The 16,401-nt window shown below is 32.5% G+C and overlaps 2 protein-coding genes and 1 long non-coding RNA gene across 9 annotated transcripts in view; 1 reads left to right on the top strand and 2 right to left on the bottom strand.

Annotated features, from left to right (window-relative positions):
- Positions 1-309: 309 nt before the first annotated feature.
- On the bottom strand, positions 310-3,481 carry LOC145970202 (coiled-coil and C2 domain-containing protein 2A). The gene is made up of 3 exons (XM_083096749.1): positions 1,663-3,481; positions 1,205-1,356; positions 310-1,052 (listed from the first exon to the last, which is right to left on the bottom strand). Exons 1-3 carry the CDS (start codon positions 3,338-3,340, stop codon positions 513-515), a joined length of 2,370 nt encoding a protein of 789 aa, XP_082952875.1. The 5' UTR covers positions 3,341-3,481; the 3' UTR covers positions 310-512.
- A 2,299-nt stretch (positions 3,482-5,780) lies between these two features.
- Positions 5,781-9,665, top strand: LOC145970822 (uncharacterized). 5 transcript variants are annotated; one of them, XR_014438622.1, is made up of 4 exons: positions 5,782-5,953; positions 8,430-8,652; positions 8,754-9,127; positions 9,596-9,664. It is a non-coding gene; the product is annotated as an uncharacterized LOC145970822 (long non-coding RNA). The 5 variants fall into 5 exon arrangements; XR_014438623.1 differs by having other exon boundaries at positions 9,246-9,652; XR_014438621.1 differs by having other exon boundaries at positions 5,783-5,953; positions 9,070-9,127.
- A 1,453-nt stretch (positions 9,666-11,118) lies between these two features.
- Cad (homeotic protein caudal) overlaps positions 11,119-16,401 on the bottom strand; it is a 35,342-nt gene continuing 30,059 nt past the window's right edge. For all 3 annotated transcript variants that reach the window (XM_083096945.1, XM_083096948.1, XM_083096947.1), the window contains 2 exons: positions 14,055-14,200; positions 11,119-12,381 (listed from right to left, as the gene is read on the bottom strand). In XM_083096945.1, coding sequence (XP_082953071.1) covers positions 11,902-12,381; positions 14,055-14,200 — 626 coding nt within the window. In that variant the 3' untranslated portion in view covers positions 11,119-11,901. The remainder of the gene's footprint in view (positions 12,382-14,054; positions 14,201-16,401) is intronic.

The following is a 16,401-nucleotide window of genomic DNA, read 5'->3' as shown; positions in this document are numbered from 1 at the left end:
CTCGCAATATAATTTATGATAAATAGAAAGAATATTTGTCATCATTTTTAATTTCTTTAAAATTATTATTTATTAATATCAAATTAGATTGTGTAAGATTATGTGAGAAAAGTACATAAAATAAATTTTTCTAAAAATAAAAAATAAAATTATTATTGAAGAAATAAGAGGAAATATTTACACTTATATATATTTAAGATAAATATCTTTAAATTTATATAATTTAATTAATTCTTTAAAGTTGTTAATTTAATTGATTCTTATCATTAAATATTAAAAATAAATATAATGATTAATTTAAAAAAAAGTCAATGATTACTATTCGGTTACTTAATGATTAATAATAAGAATACGTATCAAAAGTCAGTCTTTTACTCCTTCAACGACGGTTTTGTTTCTGTTGTAACTATTATTAGCGTTTTAATTCTAAGTTTATTTATCTTTTAATTGAAGATATCTCAAATATATTTTATAGATCGACGAAAGAAAAGACGACGATCGACAATCAGAAATTAACGGTTCCATAAAATCGCTAGAGCTAACCATATTGAAGATGTCTTACCGACGTATCGTTGTACGTGACAAACAAAAGCAAATTCGACGGGACCAGTAATATTATGGACCTTCGTGGCGGCCATTTGTTCCGCCAATTCGTCAAGGGTAGCTTGACGCAGATTCAAAACGAAACCGTGCGTATGGTAGGCTCTGAATAATTGCTTCAGGTCACGCTTGTCCAATTGATATTTCACGTCGTTCGGGATATCGGAGATGAAGCCACGCAAGACGTTCACTGCATGACGATTAAATATCGTCGTCGAACCGAGAGCGCTGCGCAAACCCGACAATTTGTCTCGCAAATATTGCTCCATTTGCGACGAGCTCTCTTGCATCTGCGCATCTTCCTCGGCCGTGACGGTTAATTCCAGTGTCTGAATGGATCGATGGACGTTCGATGACGTAGTGACAGCTACGATCGGTCGCCAATCTTTGCTGATCGTCACATTGTATTTCAAATTATGGGGCAGAGTGGACCTTTGCGTGTTTTCCCATATCTGAAACGGAGATAAACGCTCGTGAAATAAAGACAGGAATAAAAGAACCATAAAAAGGAGATGAATAAACGATGATGGAAGGACGAGTCTGCGTGAGCTTTTGTGTCGTTACTTAGAGATCCATAAAAACTACATCATTGTTTTATACTAACGCCAGAGTGATTAATTAAGCGGGACACCTTCATCAATGTACAACGACTGTCGCTTAATTTATAATGTTCCCCGATCTCAGGATCCCATAGAACAATGTCATGCTCCTGAGTGGTCAAAACATATGCGGTCCATTTACTTATCTGCGAAGAACCTGTAATATTTACAAACATAAAACATGACATCTATTTTGATGCACATCGATAATAAAAATAATATTACATATCTGCATTTTAGCTTTAATTGACTTGTGTGTTGTTGATGAAGAAGGGGCATAGAAAGATATAATTAATATAATAAATTAATATAATAAATTTGATTTAATATAAATACAATAAATATTAAGACATGCGTCATGAAACTTTAATAAAACTTTATACTATAATAACGTTGAATTAAAATTAAATTGAATCGAAAAGATATTTAAATTATTGGACTCTACTGATACAAATTTGTATACCTAACAACACGAAGGACTGCAAGCCAAAACCCTGCAACAACGTCGCTAGCAAAGCCGCTCTCCCATAGTGGTCAACCTTATTCACGTTCAAAGCCTGGCGTGGCGGGACCGGGCCGTAATGAATAGGCAACGACGATAGAAGCATGACGAGCCGAGCGGCATCATCGGGAGTTTCTATGCCAGATATTTGGTAAGGGTGCGCCAAACAACGTTGGACGCCCTTGGACAGAGCGTTGATAGCGCTAGCTTCCATTGAGCTTCCAGGCTGCTCCAGCCTCATCAGCACATAAATCCTGGTGTGCGATTGTCCTGGACTGGCTTGCGCGTAACCGAACAGCAACGCTGGACTAAAGAGGGGTGACAGTGCGATCCATCGCTCGAGTTCCTGATAGTTCCTGTGACGCTCGAGCGGGATCCTCGCCTCGCCCAGCCACTGTTGGCCACATACCGGGTGCTGATCGTATAGGCGAAACTTGACGCAGTGCTCTCCGTTTTGTCTGGGTAGATCCAAATGTAGGGTCTCCTGCCAGACGGGCGCGGGCCCGTCCGCGACCGAGGTTGCGCGAACAACGTTACCCCATTCCACCTCCAGCAGCGGGGAGACGAGCGCCGATTCCTCCCTCACCGGTATCTCCACCCCCCGCAGCACGTTAACGGTGAGGATTGTTCTTCCGACGTTGTGATGCCTGCTGTGATGAGCGCTGGACGACGGTCTGAGCGGTCGATTAGGGCGGAAAAGATTCCTGAAGGATACATCTAGCAGGAAGAATGCCGGATGCTCGGTCACCACGATGTCCGGATGTTTAGATTCCAGAGGAGACGACTTACGAGCTGGACCGACATCGGAAATGTCGAAGATCAAAGTCGGATCTTCCAGCAAAAAATATTCCACATTTCTTCTGCTGGCGGGACGTCTCCTCTGTGGTCTCAGCAGAGAAAGGCCGTTTTGCGGATCGTTTGGATCGTTGCTCGGTCTGTAAAGATACCCGCTGTTTTCTTTTGGCTCGTCAATAGAACCATACGTTGATAGAGAAATAGTGCAGGCGACGATCCCAGCGTATATCCCATGCGAACGGTCGCCAATCGCGAAGTCTATGTCTACCTTATAATCCTTGACCTTGCAACGTTGGGGCAACGGTAATGGAAGCACGCTGGACTCGCCGTATCGCGTGTGCACTTGAATCGAAAGATCGTGGTGCTCGGAATCTCTGATCAACAGCTTGTACAATTGCCTGTTGAACGGACTGTTTACCCTGCATACCGGTCTCCCCTTGAACAGAATAGACACCGAGGTAATCTCGATCTTCTCAGTCGTCGGGTCATTCGATTGATGCTCGCGTGGCGAGTGGACGCGAATCTCGCGTATCGCGATTTCCACGAGCTTCCCGCGAAATCGCGGCCGCGATTCGTAGTCCAGTCGTTTGACATTGTCGAGCTGATAAGGCTTGATTATCTTGCTGGTAAGGGGATTCTCGGACACGTATAATCCATCCTCCGTGGCCGATAAATTTCCGTCATCCGACACTCGTAGGGTACCTCGACTTTTTACAAGCACGTTGCTCGTTTCACAATCATCATCGATCACCGGATACGCATAGCAAAGACCGAGATCTTGATCGGTTTTGTCTTGCGAACGTTGCGTCGAGCCACTTATGAAGTCGATATGAGAGGCAGACATGTCGATTACAAAAGAATTTTATTCAGAAATTCTCATTTACATAATTTATTTACATTAATACAGAGTTTTGAATTATTTAAATCACTGTCTTTTAACATGTGCGTTGTATAAAATTTTTAAATCTCTCGCTTTAAAGTTATTAAGAACTATATAATCATCTGTTTCATAGACCCCTTGGTTTGTTTTGTTCACGGTTTTCTAATCTCCATGGTGACAATTTCCATGGTAACAGGTAAGGGAAATATAAAAGGTGAGAAGACTTGAGCCCTATAGCGGGCAAGTGATAGACTGAAGAATAAGTAACGACATCTTGTAAATTTGTGTCGAATGAAGAAGATAATAGAAAGCGCTAACATTATTAAAAGTTTTCAATAATATAATTTGTCTATATGCGATTAAAAACTAAATATATAGAATTGACTAAAAATAAATACATATCATTTAAAAACAAATTTAAATTTGAACAAATAAAAATTTAATTAAATTTATATACTTTTAGTATAATAATTGGAAAATTATATGCAAAACAATTATGAATAATAAATAATTAAGAATGATATATAAATACATATTATATAAATACAAATTATATAACATATGTAAAATAAAAGAACAATAAAAAATATGTAATAAAAAGTTTATAAACTTTACAAATACTGAGTAAAAGTTTTACAAATTATTATATATTTATAAGAAAGTTAATATCTCTTTCTCTAATTTGTAAAATTACAAATTAGAACAAAATAAAAATAAAAAACAGAGGCATTTGCTTTCCATTTAATCGGAATCATTTTAATTGTTAAAAATACAACTTGATATTGATATTCTGACTATTTGATTCAGAAGCTAAAACTATACAAGAGAAAGAAACTGTAATATATGGAAATTTTATATATAATTATATACATTTATATTTGATATATAAACTATTTTCCCGAGTGAATAGCAAATTCTTCATATTTCTTATGCTATATGAACCTTTTTTTGTATTTGTATTCTTCAAAATTATAAATGTTATCTCATCACGCGAATTTTGAATTATTTTTTAAATTATAAATCCTGTGAAAAAAGATTTTATACAAATTTTATATCTTGTTGACGATTTGAAACAGGAATGTGGATATTTTATCGATGAAAAGTAACGCGCTCATATAATATATATCGACAGAATTTTCGTAAATTTAGTTGGAGTGTTATTCCTAGCCGGGACGCCACTAACAGAAATTCAGCTGCAACAAGTACAAATGTATTTTAAATGTAGATATAGTAGAATTCTGCTTTATAATTTATTAAAGATGAAAATGGATAGCACATGTGTAATTAATATTAGCTCTTATATCTCCGTGAAAAAAGAAAAAAGCATTTAAGAAATTCTATGTGTGCTGTTGATCCAACACATTTTCAACACATGAGAAATAAAACACATATACATTATGATCATATATGACATATATACAAAGTTTGTAAACACATTTGAAAGAGGAATCGATTATTTTCAATTTTCGACGAAAGAAAGGAAAAAAAAGATGTGTCTACTACAGATAATAATAAAGAGTGAGAGAATAATTCAAAAGAAACGAACGATGAAACGAATATTGTGTAAAATATTTTCCGCATTATTGTTAAAAAATATAGCAAATGTTTATAACAATCATTAAATAAAACTTTGTTCGTTGATCATTAAATCTTAATAAATTTAGATTAATCAGAAATAATTCGCGAAAATATTTGTTCTTTTAATTGTATCTTTGCTCTCCTTTGTAAGCCTATTCTAGTTTTTGTAACAAGTAAATTATTATTAACAATTTATTATAGTGACAATAATAATATTAATTATTTTAATATTTAATTATTCTCTTGATCTTTTGTTATTGGCTTATTTATGTGTTATAAAATTATAAAGAGAATATTTATAATTAAAATACATAATATATTTATTATAAAGAGTTTCATAAATTTACGATAAGTTTTTCATTGTCAAAAAAGGAAGTTGAAAAAATTTGTTAAAATTTAAAAAATAATTATATATAAATAAATTTTTTTATTACTTTCGTACTTTTTTTAGACGGCAAAGGAACATTAACTTTCAAATATTATTGCACATAATTTCTTTTTTTCCTTCCCGAAGATATAATTAATGATAAGATATATTTTATTGTCTTCAAAATTTAACAAAATTTTTTAAGTGTCAAAAATATAGATTAAATTTTCAAATATAAAATATGTAAGTTAAGTATTTATAACGTAAAACAATAAATAAAGAGATAAAAGATTTAAAAAAAGAGAAAACACGCGCGTGTATGTAAAAAATATACACAATCAACAATTTATATTTTTCGACAGATAACACGAGGAAGGCAGAAAATATCTCGGTAGGATGCGCAGAAAGGATTCCAAAATACGTGACGGAAGAAAGAGAGAGAGAGAGAGTCGACGTTTTATTATAGTTTTCATCAACAGATTAGCCCCTTTGGAACTATCGATCGAGAATCGAGATTCACAGACAGTTTATGGCCCTCATAAAAGAATCTATTTGGTGTTTTCCAACTTGGGCCGCTGGAACCCAAGCACAAGTCGAACAAAGAGACGCATCCTTTGCAGTCAGAAATTCTGGTATGTAAAAACTATTACGTCTTTGGGTCCAATTACGCACAGGTTGCCGACCGGATTGTCCTTCCTTTTCCTTCGTTCAATCCTTAAAAAGCCTGACGCCAAAGTTCCTTCTTATCGTCTTTCGTTCGTACCTTTTTCCCGTTAGTTTGGCAGCTATATTTCACGTGCGTTCTGCGAATATCACAAACAGTCTCTAGCGTACCCTATTGTACTTTTCGTCACATTTTGAAAAATATGAGAAAGATCCATCTTTTGACATCAAAAGCCGTCTTGATGCGGGATAACGATGAACAGATGTATCACAAACGGAGGGCTTGTGTGTAAAAACTTATTTTTAATTTTTGAACTTCTACCTCTCTATTTTTTATTCTCATTTTTATACAATATTTAAAACATTCTAACTTTGAATTTGTATAATAAATATACTAGAATATGTATTCTTAATTTAAATTATTATTCTTAATGGAATATGTAATTAATTTTTTCGTAGTTTTGTTTATTCAAATGGTTGTTTATTTAAATGAACGATTTCGTTAAATGTCACATTAACACCTTTAGCATCACGGTGAGTAAAAAAAGCGTGCGTTTATATTTGGAATAGAATTTATATTCATCTTTTCGTTTATTATGTGTCGCGGTTTTCAAATGAGCGGCTTCTCTTTGTCGGTGCGACATCGTTGGATAAATTTGATTCGAAATGCCACTTTTTTCGGTCGTATTTAATATTAATTCTATCGCGTCGATATTATGCTGCGTGCATAATGCATAAAACATGTAACATTAAATCGCCGTCAAAATATTTCCTAGAAAACGAGTAAACATATAAAAAGCACATTTCTTGCTATCCAAATTAATTAGAATAATAATTATTTATAAATTTTTTAATTATCTCAAAATTGTATACAATATATGTGTACGGGCGCGCATGTGTGTGTGTGAGTCTTTACATATTTATAATAATATATATTTTGCATTATCCGTCTAGACGGGCGTAAATAATTGTCAAACTCTAATTAATAATTATGACTCTCTCATACGTCGCGATCTATTCTCTTGACAAATGGATTCGAAACGAATATAAAGACCCGACGATCAAGTTCGTCGCTTTTACATCATTCGCGATGGCATTCTCTTCCGTTGAAACAATGATATATCGGCGAATGGAGAATAACTATATTCGAACCCTCGTATAATTGGCACCGCGGCAATAATTGGACCATAGATACGGTTATGCAGCAGGTCCATTAATTCTCCGCAGCGTTCATCTCTCCGTCGGGCTCGTCATATTGTCAGACTCACTCGTCGAGACCTTGAAATTTTTGAAAGGTTTGTCAACAAAATTATTTTGATGCAGATCAAGTAAAGTAAATTTAATTTTACGATTTAATATAAATATTTATATTAATGTAATTTATTATAAATGGGTAATAAATTATTATAAATATTAGTATAAATATTCTACTGTGATATATGTATATATATTTTTTTAAAATATATTTCTCTCTATCTGTAAATTAGAAAATTAAAATAATGATCTTTTTTAAGATTTTCTCGATAATTCTTGATAATTTCTTCAAAAAGAAAATAATTATTTATTAGAATTATTTATAAGATTACTTATTAGAATTAATTGAAATTATTAATCACTTCTACCTTATATCACTTCTATTTAAAATCAACTGTCAATTTTATGTAAAAAAAAGAATCTGAAAAATTATTGATTTATTTAATTTTGTTACTGATTATGAGAAAGATCTTTTTATCTCTCTTTAGTTATCAAAACTTGACTTTTCCAATTATCCTGTGTAAATTCAAAGTATCGCGGTCGCGTCGAATATAACCATTAGACGTCCGCGATAATCGTGTTTACGGAACGGGCGAGTTTTTGGTGCGACGTCTCGCCGTCGGGGAAGAAATCATCGACTCGGGTCGCATAACCGCGACAAAGTTGTTCCCGATTCGCCTCGACAGGACTCGAGCTCTCGGTCGCGTCCAAGTGCTGGGGGTTGGTTTCACGAGCCGGGGGAGGCAGGAGACGAGGTCGTGGGCTGGGGTCGGACATCGATCTGGTAGTTAACTTCAGTGCCCCCGCGGGACTCGTTGCCACCTTCGTCTGCGCTCGCGGTATGCGTGGAGATGGGGTACAGTCTCCTCGATCCGGGGGATCGAGGGAGAGGAGGGTGGAGGAGGGGCGGGGAGGAGGGATGATCCGCGCGCTCGCATAAAGCGTTTTTACGTTTGCATTTACGCGCGATCTAATTCGATCTGATTCCCTTACTTGCGTCACGATACCATGATACCTGTATCAGAGCGACCTTTTCAATTAATTCTGGATTCTCGAAACGCATTCTCACTTCATGTTCGATATATAAAAGAGGCGAAAGCGAATCGAATTTTATTTCCCAATAATTGAGTGAAACTTTAAGACGGATGCAAAATTTGGCGATTTTATATATTTGTTTTTTTTCTTTTGAAGACGACGGCTATAGAAACAGTGTAAGGCTGGCCCGCTTCCGGAACCGAATCTGTCATTTGACGTACTCGTGGGCTAGTCCAAGATACTGGAGATCGAGTTCACTATCTGAACATGAATTCTGCGAATGGGGCTGTTTCTGTTACTTAATGCGTACTAAGGAAGAGCATCGCACCATCAATGTTTAATGCACTGTTAAACATCGTTTTCTTACACACATTTAATCGTAAGTCAATCGTTATTGTTACTGCTATTGTTGTGCTGCTTCTCGATTCAATCTATTAAAATCGTCTATTATAGTTCATTTATTTTTAACTATTATCTTAGTCCAAGTGGGTGCATTTTTGTTAAAAAAGAAAAACGAAATGTGAAATATTTTCTGCATGGATTTTGACCGAGTTGTATATGATTCTTTTAAAACGATTCTAAAAACAAAGAAAACTGGATGTTTCTTGCAATATCTGAAAATGTTATAATAAAAATAAGAAACGTTGAAAAAACAGGAAAAAGGGGCCCTTTAAAAGCTACAATTGATTCATATTCCAGAAACCATCTATTTTATACATAAAATTGAATGTAAAATCGTATTGAGATGAAAAAAACTTAAATAATGATTCTTTTTCCTGATTTATTGTTGAGCAAGGAATCAAAGGTTCTTCGTGCATCGCATTTTTTCGACATGAGCTAAAAGGATGACATAGGTAATGATAACATGTGGTTCAATTTCCTATTCATTATTCTCAGTTCACGTTTTGGCGGATCGAATTTGAGTTCTTGCATTTTTTCACGTGTAAAATGTTCAATTTCTTTTTTTTTCAGCATCAATGTTTCTGACGATAGTTACATATATAATATAATAGAAATTTTTTAAATTTTCTATTTGTTATTTTACAAGTTAATCAAATTCAAGCCGCACATTGGTAAAAATATAAATAGTACGAAAAGAAAATGATTTGACTTTGTTTAAAATATCAAAATATAGATGTTACATTGAAAGTAGAAAAAAATTGATATAATTCCGATGAGACCGATCTTCATGCTAAGCAGATATAAAAAAAATCAATGTCAATCTTTGCAAAATTCGATACGCAATATTATTTACTAAAAGTTATACTTATTGAGATAACGACAATTAATCGTTTGCTATATTTTGTGCTATTTATGTGTAGGTGGATTATGCGAACGGTGGATATAGGAATACACGAATGAATATAGGAAGAAAATAAATTTTGTATGGATGTTATTTTAACGTTTTAAGATATTTAATTTGATTTTAAATAATGATCATAACATTTTTATACATATTATGTGTATATTGTTAGATTAAATTATCAAATTAAATAACTTTGTATCGACTTCGTATTTTTTTCGATATATTTACATATTTAATTCTAAGGCACATGTTTATGTTAGTCTTATATATTTTCTGTTAATAAAATTTAACAGTTAGCAAAATGCACATATGCGTTGATGTGCATGTATGTTTGAGATAAGTGTAAATGCGCATGTAATAAATTGCGGCCGAAATTAAAAAAAAATACAAGCTACACATGATCGACTTTCTCTTTGTTCACATAAAGAAATAAAAAAATATATAAAAATGAAAGAGAAAGATTGTGCGCTAAATTAAATATGTCGATGTATAATATTAGAAAAAAATATTAATTGCAATATATAATATTAAAAATCGATCACACTCCGAACGTTAACGGAATATCATAAAACGAAATGAAATAATGTATATTATATTGTGGGTCTTTTATTTACCCACATCTAATATATACATATTTTTTAATGTGTATATATTGCGTTTTTAAAAAGTACAGACGTCGCAAATTATAATGACTAGGGGATGCGCGAGTATTCAAAATTTTTTGGTATCCGATGCATTTGATTAATTCAAATTTGACTCAAATCCGACTAATTTTTTGCAAATGCTTTATAAAACTTGTTAAATTGAAGAACTTTTATTAAGTAATACGTGTGTTCGATGATGCTTCCTTAAGCCATTAAATTTTAGTTCAATATTGTTCGACTTCTGTAGATCAGAATAAGAAAAGTCATGTTTTGTGTACTTTTTTACGTTATTATTTAATAAGAGGTATTCAAAATGACTCTAATCTCATTACAAGCATTATATTTGCATTAATTGATCGTTTTAAGGAGTTTCATCGTCGGACATGAGTTATTTAAGAAAAATTGTCACAAGAATTAAAATTTTAACATTAAGTAAAATTTTACACGAACGTTATATACAATTTTAGTTAATTCATAGTCAAAACAGAGATAATAACAATAAAGATTGATTTATAATTACCAATAAAAATAATTAAAATTAATTTATAATCAATAGAGAAATAACCAATATATATAATACATCATAATCATTATAGTGCATTTTTCATTATCTCGTCTATTAAGTAAAATGGCTTCTTTGCAGTTGAAAAATCAGCTCGTATGTTTTGGATAACTTTAATATTTTTGAATACTTATGCTATCCTTACCTTAAAACGCAATTATACGAAAGTTGCGAATATTACAAAGAAATATTCAGGTACAACATTATATATTGCAATAATAGAGTATAATAGAATGCATATGAAGGCATTCATGCAGTTTATTGTACATCTACTTTCAGATGTTAGGCGTATCTTAAATTGTGGAAAAGGTTAAACGTAAAACATATATCAGATTAATTTGGATGCGTATTGATACGCATTATATTTATTCGTATTAAATATGAACAATAACAGTGATAATTTATATAATAATAATTATCTTAATAAGCTCTAATTATTTATCCTATTTACATACAAACTTTAAATATATGCGCACCAGTACGCATATATAATTATATTTAAATTAGTAGCGCATTAAGTTTTAATTTTTGCTAATAGAAAAATCGAGATGCGACTCACATCAACGAGAAATGCCGTGGATATGTGGACGTCAAGAAATTTATGAGATCAAATCATTTATTTAATTATAGTAATCTCTATCTATCTATTTACATGTATTTACATCTACTTTATTTTATTTACATCTATTAGTCCACATACGTATTTTATATATATATATATATATATATATATATATATATATATATATAAAATATGTATATATATATTTATATTTATATATATAAATATAAATATATATATTTATATGTATATATATATGTTTCATATGTATATACATATATATACACATCCACGAATCGTTGATTAGAGTCGCTTATCACAGACGGATGAGGAACATGCAAGTGAATATAAGACATTCCATTCGCCCGATCACGAACTATTTCGATTTCGTCTTGTAATAAATAAATAATTCGATAATACGAACAAGGTAATGGACCGTCTTGATATTCACTCGCATTCGCCCATCGTTGTTGCACTCATTATCTTTGTCTCAAAAGTTAAGTTCTATTCATCCTTTTGAGAACAATTTCCGCACGCCCCGAAATTAGACTGTATTACGGTGCTGATGAGTGCGATGGATTAAGCACCGTATTCAGAGCTATTATTTCCGACGGATGCAGAGGCGCCGATAGAGATGAAGATTGTGTCAGGGACTGCGACGAGGGTTGCGATAAGGGTTGCGGTAAAGGCTGCGATAAGGGCTGCGGTGGCACGGGGGGTTGCGTGGGTTGCGCGGACGACGTGGACGGTGATGTCGACATCCACGCGGACAATGTTGGCAGGAGCGGTGCTGCCTGCATCGACATGGCCATGGACGAAGAAGAGGAAGCGCCGCCGTTGGCGTGCATCAGGCCGCCCAGCATCCCTCCCATTTCTCCACCGGCGTAACTCGCCATTCCGCCGGTCGTCGAGTCCACAACGTTCGTGGTGACTACCTGCGCTTGCTGCTGCAGCTGATCCCTCGTTCGCTGTTCCTCCTGCTTCTTCATCTGTTTCCGCTGCTTCGCCCGTCGGTTTTGGAACCAGATCTTCACCTGAAACATTCAACCGGATCGTTTTTTTTTAAAATGCTGACTGTATTTGATCGTCTCGTAATTTTATATTGAGATTAACTTGAGAAATTTTCATGATCTTTATCTTTTTTTATTCAATTAAATTTTATTAAATTAAAAGTTAATCTTTTCTGATAATACATATCAATATTTTTTAAAAATATATATTTTATATCTATATTTTTTTACATATATTTTTAAATATATTTATATATATTTATGTATATTTTATATATGTTGCGTACATCATTTTTGCTTTGTGTACAGTATTCATTGTTACTATTGTTATTATTCTTTATTTCTTTAAAAATTAAGAGATTTATATTCTGCATTTTTTAATGTAAAATAGACTAATAAGAGTCAAACTCAGAAAACAAGATGCGTGAGTAATTGTCTTAAAAAAAAGATTTATTATTTAATTCTCAATTAATTATTAATTATTATAAAATTAGTAATTGGTAACATTATTAATAATAATTAATTATTAATTCTTATTACATATTAATCATTATTATTTGTTAATTATAAATTAATAATTAATCTCTTTTGAAGACAATTATTTATGTGTCTTGTTTTCTGCGTCTGGCTTTTAGTCCGTTCTTTAATTGTGTGTATTAATAATTAAATACAAATTATATATTAATAAATCAAAAAATTTCACAAATAAAACAATTATTGAATATTAATATATTTATCAGTAATAAATGTAGATATACGTATAATCTATATGTGATAAGCTAGATGCGTGGTAAGAAGTATGTTAGGCATGCGTTTTTAAATTGTCGATACAATCTAAAAAATCTTGCGATACGATTTAAGAAACATGATAAGTTTTATAAAAATATTTAAATTTTAATAATTATAATAATTATAATATGTATGTACATCACATAAATGTAAAAAATTCGCACACACAATAAATTTATTATTATAAAGAACATAAATATATAATCAGAATGAACCGTATTGTTAGATTAATATCAGTTATATGAATTTGTCCAAAAATTGCATCAATCATATCTGATTTTTTCAAATGTTTGCAGCATGCGCAATACAAGATCTGATAATTTTTTTAACGAGATGTAATTTAAGAGATTGATACGTATTAGGCAATTCTCTTCTATTTACATTTTTTTATTTTATCAAGCGTCGCGATGCCAAGTATATGCATAATTTCTGTTTAGTATTCATTGTTCTATTACTTTTTTAAGAAAGAAGAGAGCTGTATTTATACTTTGCATTAATTTAAAATACATCTAAATATGAATTTCAAAATTATTTCTTTTTTATGATGATTTTAAATAAAAATGAAGCTAAAAACAGAAATAAAGTTACATAAAAAAAGCTCAAAATCAACATGTATATAATAATTAAATAAAATAATTTTTAAAATATACATAATTTATCTTTAAAATTATTGTCTTCTTGCATTTAAGCCTGTTTTTTCATAAAATATATAAAAATCGTATACAATGAAATCTCTAGATAATTTTATGCAGTTGTCTTTTTCTTATTCTTTTTTTTTACTTTGTGATATAAAGCTTATTTCTGCTAATATAATCTTAATACGTACATCGCAGGAATGGTGCGAAAAGAAGCTATTAGAGGACATCACACAGGCTGAACGTTAATATTTGAGTGGGATTTATACTTACTTGTCGTTCCGTCAGATTGAGCTGAAGAGCAAGATCAGCTTTACGTTTGATCGTGATGTAATGGTTGAGATGAAATTCTTTTTCAAGCTCCAGTCTTTGATAGTCAGTGTAAACCACACGATACTTGTCTTTCGTGCGAGTTTTTCCTGAAAAAAAAAGAAGAAGAAGAGATAACGACCGGCGTTATTACGCGGTTAATATCTATCGTACTGATTCTCTTGTCAATAATACGTTAAAGAGATAACGTTTTCAGCACGTACACCGCGTGGTGACATTAACCAAGCAAAGAAACAAAGTTTCGAAATTAATTTCACGTCGGATTAATCCTTTCGGTATCATCGCCGACTACGATCGACAGTCACGTCGATTATAATCGACGATACGAGAAAGATTGTCCTTCGCTGAATATTATTTGAAATTAATTGAAAAATTTATTAATATTATATAGAAAAATTATTAATATTTTACAGAAATTATTATTGGTCAAAGCAGCTGTAATGAACCATTTTGCAAGAAAGAGTTTTACATCTGAGATAAATAATTGCGTGTAAATTCTATAATTTTGAATGTAATACATAGATATGCGCCACATGTATAATGTAATAGCCTAAAATATTTTTAAACAGTTTTAAAATTTTGTCAAATCACAGGTTAGGATGAGAATATTTGTTTAAGGTTTTTTCTAATTATAACATTGAATATTTCATTTAATTAAAGTAACATTAATTATATTAAAAAATACAAGTTTTTCTATCATATAACGTTCATTCAATCTTAATTATTTTTAGCACATGAATTGCTTTAATTCAGCATTCTAGTATATTTATATTTATTATGTCAATAAATATTGCAATTATTATGATTTATTTTAATTATTTATCTCAGATTTATGAAACGATTAAAGAAATAAGAATGTCCAGATAGCAATTAGAAATAATGTAAATTATTAATGTTGCTTCACTGACACTCGTCGCTAATCAGTTTAGTTTTAAATATTATAAATTTAAATCTAAATTTAATATTATATTACAATCATTAAACATTCGTCACGTTAATAGCTTGCTAAAACGACCATGCGTTAAGCACATAAGAAATATTCCGAGACGGAATAAAACAAAGTAGATGAGTATAGCCTCTAATATGTATGAGGAAACTAAAATTTATATTTTTTTATAATAATTTTAAAAATATAAATTAAGAAAAGACAAATGCAATTATATAAAGAAGAGACAAGCGCACATAAAAAAGCCATAACGGTAGTCTGAAACAACAGTACGAAGAGACGCATTTACGATTCGCGGATGAGTAACGCGGAGCGCTTATTATTTTTAAGGAAAGAGGAAAGAGGTAAACGCGACGCGCCGAGCTACGTCAGAAAGCGGTAAAAGAAAAAAAGTGCGTTAGCAATCGCACGGTGTGAATGCGTTTCTTACGACGTGGCGCGTTCGTGGCGGTACAAAACACGCGTACAAAATACAGAATAGAGAGAGAGAGAGAGAGAGAGAGAGAGAGAGAGAGAGAGAGAGAGAGAGAGAGAGAGAGAGAGAGAGAGAGAAAGAGAAAGAGAGGAATGAGAGACAGGGATGGGAACGGCGCGAGATGGCGAGATGGAAGAGAGGGACACGATTAGATAAGGCCCGCCGGCGAGATCAAAGGCGTGCACGTTAATCCACCACTCCTCGATAAGGGGACACCGAGGCCTTCGTGGCATCACGAATAAGCGGCGACCTTATAGAGATAGACTTTTCGACGGTACACATTTCGGGCATGGATCCAGGTGGATTCAACATGGCTAGCAATTCGGCCCAAAAGGATGTTCTCGTGACGAAGATGCACGACCGACACATAATAGAATCGAGGAGAACGATGAGTTATTGAGAAAACCTGGAGTTCAAAAATGGAGTTTGTACAATATTTTCGTGAAAAGTATTCACAGAAAATCGAACTGATTGTCTAACTTTTACGAAATACACACACATCGGTGCTTAATATTTTTTAGATTTTTATCTCGACACATGCATCCTTCTTCCGGTCTTCTCTTTGATCTTTCTAAGAATATGTTGTCGTAGGAATCCTTGAGACTTGAAGAATGCGAGAAGAATGCGGGAAGAGAAAAATTTCAAACAATGGGCATATTTTTGAACACTTTTTTTCCGTTTTAATTTTTACGTTGAAAAATTTACGAAGACCTAGATAACACAAAGAGTTCAAAGAGAATTCATCTTTTTATGTCACAAAATCTGAATTTATTTTCAGAAACTGAGATCTTACAATGAAACAAAGCACGAGAATATATCACTTATTTACACCGAATTTTTTCTACATTTTTTATATATCTGAAGATTAT

The sequence above is a fragment of the Camponotus vicinus genome, unplaced genomic scaffold (genome assembly GCF_025532165.1).
Source record: "Camponotus vicinus isolate PSW18456_S1 unplaced genomic scaffold, iyCamVici1.0 SCAF_4, whole genome shotgun sequence".
NCBI classification, from domain to species: Eukaryota; Metazoa; Arthropoda; class Insecta; order Hymenoptera; family Formicidae; genus Camponotus; species Camponotus vicinus.
Note: the sequence above shows the minus strand (reverse complement) of the source record. Positions and strands in the feature narration are given on the sequence as shown.

What these genes read in the sequence shown, in the direction of transcription:
- LOC145970202 (XM_083096749.1), bottom strand. Translation starts at nt 3,340, where the DNA reads ATGTCTGCCTCTCATATCGACTTCATAAGTGGCTCGACGCAACGTTCG. An exon ending in GCAGTCCTTCGTGTTGTTAG is followed by an intron (nt 1,357 to 1,662) that starts GTATACAAATTT and finishes TAAATATTACAG; the next exon opens with GTTCTTCGCAGATAAGTAAA. An exon ending in GCTTAATTAATCACTCTGGC is followed by an intron (nt 1,053 to 1,204) that starts GTTAGTATAAAA and finishes TCTCCGTTTCAG; the next exon opens with ATATGGGAAAACACGCAAAG.